Source organism: Wasmannia auropunctata, unplaced genomic scaffold (genome assembly GCF_000956235.1).
Source record: "Wasmannia auropunctata unplaced genomic scaffold, wasmannia.A_1.0 LD269672.1, whole genome shotgun sequence".
NCBI lineage: Eukaryota > Metazoa > Arthropoda > Insecta > Hymenoptera > Formicidae > Wasmannia > Wasmannia auropunctata.
In genome coordinates, this window is record NW_012093218.1 from 7,101 (window position 1) to 12,007 (window position 4,907).

Genomic DNA, 4,907 nt, shown 5'->3' on the forward strand with positions numbered 1-4,907 from the left:
AAATTTTAAATCGAAATCGATCGAAATTAATATCTTCAAGTTGCTCCTCGACCTTATATAGACGGATAAAATTAATCCCAAATTTTTGGCTCCTTAATATGAATCATTTCATAAATCAGCCTTTTGTAAAAATTGCGTTCTTTGTCTATAAATTAACGCCTTCCCAATTGAAAGTGTGATTCAATTCCAACATGTGTTCATTAATAACAGAAATGTTTGGGCTGCGTTCAGAAACTACACCCAGGAGCACCCAATCTCTCAACCACAAAACGCCATGGTATTTGGTGGTATCTAGTGTCTTGAGTGTTGTAGATTGACAAAGGTTGACAAAGTATATCACAATATACTATGGTTATATGGAGTAAAACGAGTGGTGTTCCAAAGAGGATATAATAAAGAAGACGAAGAAGAAGGAAGGAAATTTTAATATATTGATTAACCAAAATTTTTAATTACGGTATCTCTAAATAATGGGTCCGCCAAAGCGTTTAAAAAAAGATAACGGTACATAACCTATGCATTATATTTTGTTTGTCGAATTTTTATATTTATTCGATTATTTACAACTGCATAATTTATTTTTATATTATGTTATACACACATATGCAAAAATAATTACGTTTTGTTTTCATTCGCTATTAAATAAAGGTAAATGGAAGAAGCGCAAGGATGATTACGATGAATACAACGATGACGATTCGATAGACAGTAATGAGGCAGATGGTGTACCAGATGCAGCAAAAAATGATGTAGAAAAACAAGATGAGTGTGCAATCGAGGATGAATTTGGCGCAAAAGATTATCGCTCGCAAATGATTTTAAAACCAGATTGTTCATCCAGACCATTATGGATGGTAAGAATTTTTTCGTTTTTTTTTAATTTGTGGAAAGAGAATTAAATGTATCTCATAAAACTATACAAAATAGATCCCAAAATAATGCTTATCTATGTTTACTGTAGGCGCCAAATGGACATATTTTTTTGGAATCCTTTTCTCCTGTGTATAAACATGCTCATGATTTTTTAATAGCTATATCAGAACCTGTATGTCGACCAGAACATATTCATGAAGTAAGATAAAGATTATATTAGAAAAAGAGCCAGTGACACACACACACACACATACACACACACACACACACACACATACACACACACACACACAAATGTATATATATGTATATATATTTTGTATATATAATACATATATTTTCATTTTTTTTAGTATAAATTGACTGCATATTCACTTTATGCTGCGGTTAGCGTAGGTCTACAAACACAAGATATAATAGAGTATTTAAAGAGATTGAGTAAAACTAGTATTCCTGATGGTATAATCGAGTTTATCAAACTGTGTACATTATCTTATGGGAAAGTGAGTAAACAGCAATTTTGATAATTTTTGTTTGATGCTGTCAAAAAATTAATTTAAGTTCATCTTAATAAGATTTATTAAGATATTGCATATTTCACATTCAGGTTAAACTCGTCTTAAAACACAATAAATATTTTATCGAATCGCCATTTCCTGAAGTGTTACAACGATTACTGAAAGATCCAGTAATTCAAGAGTGTCGATTGAGAAAGCTTACAGGAGATATAGAAACCGATGATATTGTCACAAATGTTCAAACCAAAATAAAAGTTCCACAGGTCTGTTAAATGCTTATGTTAATAATTAGACATGTAATTTTGATAATAAGAAGATAAAATATATAATATAAATCTGTTCTTTTATGTCGAAATATAGTTTGGATCAAAAGCACTCATAAATACGCTTGTGCCTAGTAAGACAAATTCAGAAACTGAATCTGACCAAATATTAACAGAAACAACTACCATTCCAGAAGATATAACTGCTTTTTATAGTAAGATTGACAAGGAGGATGAAGATGAAGAAGAAGATCAAGAATTGAAAACAGTTAGTTTTGAAGTGAATCAGGTATTTATCTTTTAATATATTTAATACATTTAATTTTTTACATTTGTACAAAATATGATAAAAGATATTTATTAATATTACATGTACGTATTATTATGGTGAAAAGGAGAAAATTGAAGTTATACAAAAACGATGTATCGAACTGGAACATCCTTTATTGGCAGAATATGATTTTCGCAACGATAGTGTAAATCCCGATATAAAGTAAGTAAATGGATGAAAAGTAATGTTTTCTAAAAAGTAGTTCTGATAGAATATTTATTTTCTTCAGCATATATAAAAGCTGAGAAGGAGATTTGGTTTACAATTGATCTATTAATTTACATCCATACAGACCTTTTTTACTAACATTATTTCTATATTCTAATCCTATATCTTTCTTTATAAATTTTTTACTTGTCCTATTCTCTTTGCTCTTTATACATTTTATCTTCGTACATTTATATATTTGTCTATCCTTACAAAAGTAGTTTTTAATAAAAATTAAGTGAATAAAGATAAAGTTAATACCGTCTAATATTTTATTAGTATAGATTTGAAGCCATCAGCTGTATTAAGACCTTATCAAGAAAAAAGTTTGCGGAAAATGTTTGGTAATGGACGAGCTAGATCCGGGGTAATAGTTTTACCCTGTGGTGAGTGTCCCTCATAAAATTTCTATTAAATATGTATTAGGCAGAAAGCTGTGGCAGTACATTTGTAAACAATTTTGGATTTTCTTCATGCAGGTGCTGGTAAAAGTTTAGTTGGAGTAACAGCTTGCTGTACAGTACGTAAACGTGCTCTAGTGCTATGTAATTCCGGTGTATCCGTAGAACAATGGAAGCAACAATTTAAAATGTGGTCTACCGCTGATGATTCGATGATTTGCCGTTTTACCAGCGAAGCTAAGGATAAACCTATGGGTTGTGGAATATTGATAACCACATATTCCATGATCACACATACTCAAAAACGTTCATGGGAAGCTGAGCAAACGATGCGTTGGCTTCAAGAACAGGAATGGGGTATTATGGTCTTAGATGGTAAATTTCATTATTCAAATTATTTAGCAAAGTAATATTTGTTCCCATGCAATAATTATGATTTTTATTTAGAGGTGCACACCATTCCTGCAAAAATGTTCCGTAGAGTATTAACAATTGTTCAGTCTCATTGTAAGTTGGGTTTAACAGCTACGCTCTTACGAGAAGATGATAAAATTGCTGATCTGAATTTTTTGATTGGTCCTAAATTATACGAGGCTAACTGGTTGGAATTGCAAAAAAGAGGATTTATTGCAAGAGTACAATGCGCGGAAGTTTGGTGTCCTATGACACCAGAATTTTATAGAGAATATCTTGCTTGCAAGATGAGCCGAAAACTGGTTATATTTTGTTATATTTATATAATTTATAACTTTAAATGTATATTACATCTCTATAATTATATTTCTTATAATTTTAGTTACTATATGTGATGAATCCAAATAAATTTCGTTGTTGTCAATATTTAATTCGATATCATGAAAGACGTGGCGATAAAACAATTGTCTTCTCTGACAATGTATTTGCATTGAAACACTATGCTATTAAAATGAATAAGCCATATATTTATGGTCCTACTAGTCAGGTAAATATTAACATCGATCATAATAAATATAAACTATATATGTATATATAAAATAAAGGAAATATTAATAATGATAATGTTTCTTATACGCGACATTATATTTCCTCGATGATTTATGTTTTATCTGTTTTCAGAGCGAAAGGATACAAATTTTACAAAATTTTAAATTTAACATGAAAGTAAATACGATATTTGTCAGCAAAGTAGCAGATACTTCTTTTGATTTACCAGAGGCTAATGTCTTGATTCAGATTTCATCCCATGGTGGATCTAGAAGACAAGAAGCACAACGATTAGGGCGTATTCTTAGGGCTAAAAAAGGTATAATTTATTTATTTATTTATTAGACAAGTTTATGCTATAAAAACTTTCATTACGTAGGTGCGATTGCGGAAGAATATAACGCATTCTTTTATACGCTCGTATCACAAGATACAATGGAAATGAATTACTCGAGAAAGCGTCAACGATTTCTCGTGAATCAAGGTTACGCGTACAAAGTCATCACGAAACTTGCAGGCATGGATGAGGTAATGACATCGATAAAATAATAATTGAGCAGTATTGCAGTGTTTTCTTTTTTTATCTTTATGTATTAGCACACTGTTATTTAAAATATATAATATGTAGATTTAAATATAAGATTTAGATACAAGATTAATATATAAAGTTATATACGAAGTTTTATTTCGCTTTCTTTAAGCGAATTACTTGAAAGCTCGACAAAAATGTTTCTGACAAACATTGTATGATGTGAAAGGGAACAATTAATAAAGTCAAATTTGGAAAAAATCGATTTTTCAAGGTCACATGAAAATCATCGCCATTTTTCAAGATTTAGAATATATGATTTTTTTAATATAATATTTTCTATATTCTACATACAAAAATGTCAAAGTGCAGTTATAAAAAACACAACGTTTACAAGATATTTTATGCGTTATTCTGACATAATGTATAAAGTATTTTGACATAAAATATAAAATATTTTATATAATTAATTTTATGATAATTGTATCTTCGTATTTTTTGTGCACAAAATAATCAGATTAATTAATTAAAATGTAAGGAAAACATTTTTTTAAGTTATATTAAAATTTATAATATGCATTATCTTTTTTGAAAAAGCAATTATGTGTTTTCTTTACCTTGATTGATTCATCATATTATTCTGTACATAAAAGTATTAGATACGATTATTAAAAAATTAATAATTTACGAGATATTTTGTATTACATGTAAAAATATATCAGAATTAAGTTTAAAATCTCTTGTAAAGAGCCAGACCAAAAGTAGGTGTTTTTTGATCCCTTTTCTGGACCTTTAATTTTGAAGCAAATTTTGTGAGATCGG

General features: G+C 29.2%; 1 protein-coding gene across 1 annotated transcript; it reads left to right on the forward strand.

Annotated features, from left to right (window-relative positions):
• Nucleotides 1-295: 295 nt before the first annotated feature.
• LOC105462148 (DNA excision repair protein haywire) lies at nt 296-4,120 on the forward strand. The gene is made up of 13 exons (XM_011708680.1): nt 296-504; nt 649-854; nt 962-1,072; nt 1,227-1,376; nt 1,481-1,654; nt 1,752-1,943; nt 2,050-2,147; nt 2,472-2,578; nt 2,672-2,968; nt 3,041-3,309; nt 3,390-3,554; nt 3,689-3,875; nt 3,936-4,120. Exons 1-13 carry the CDS (start codon nt 471-473, stop codon nt 4,103-4,105), a joined length of 2,160 nt encoding a protein of 719 aa, XP_011706982.1. The 5' UTR covers nt 296-470; the 3' UTR covers nt 4,106-4,120.
• Nucleotides 4,121-4,907: the final 787 nt, after the last annotated feature.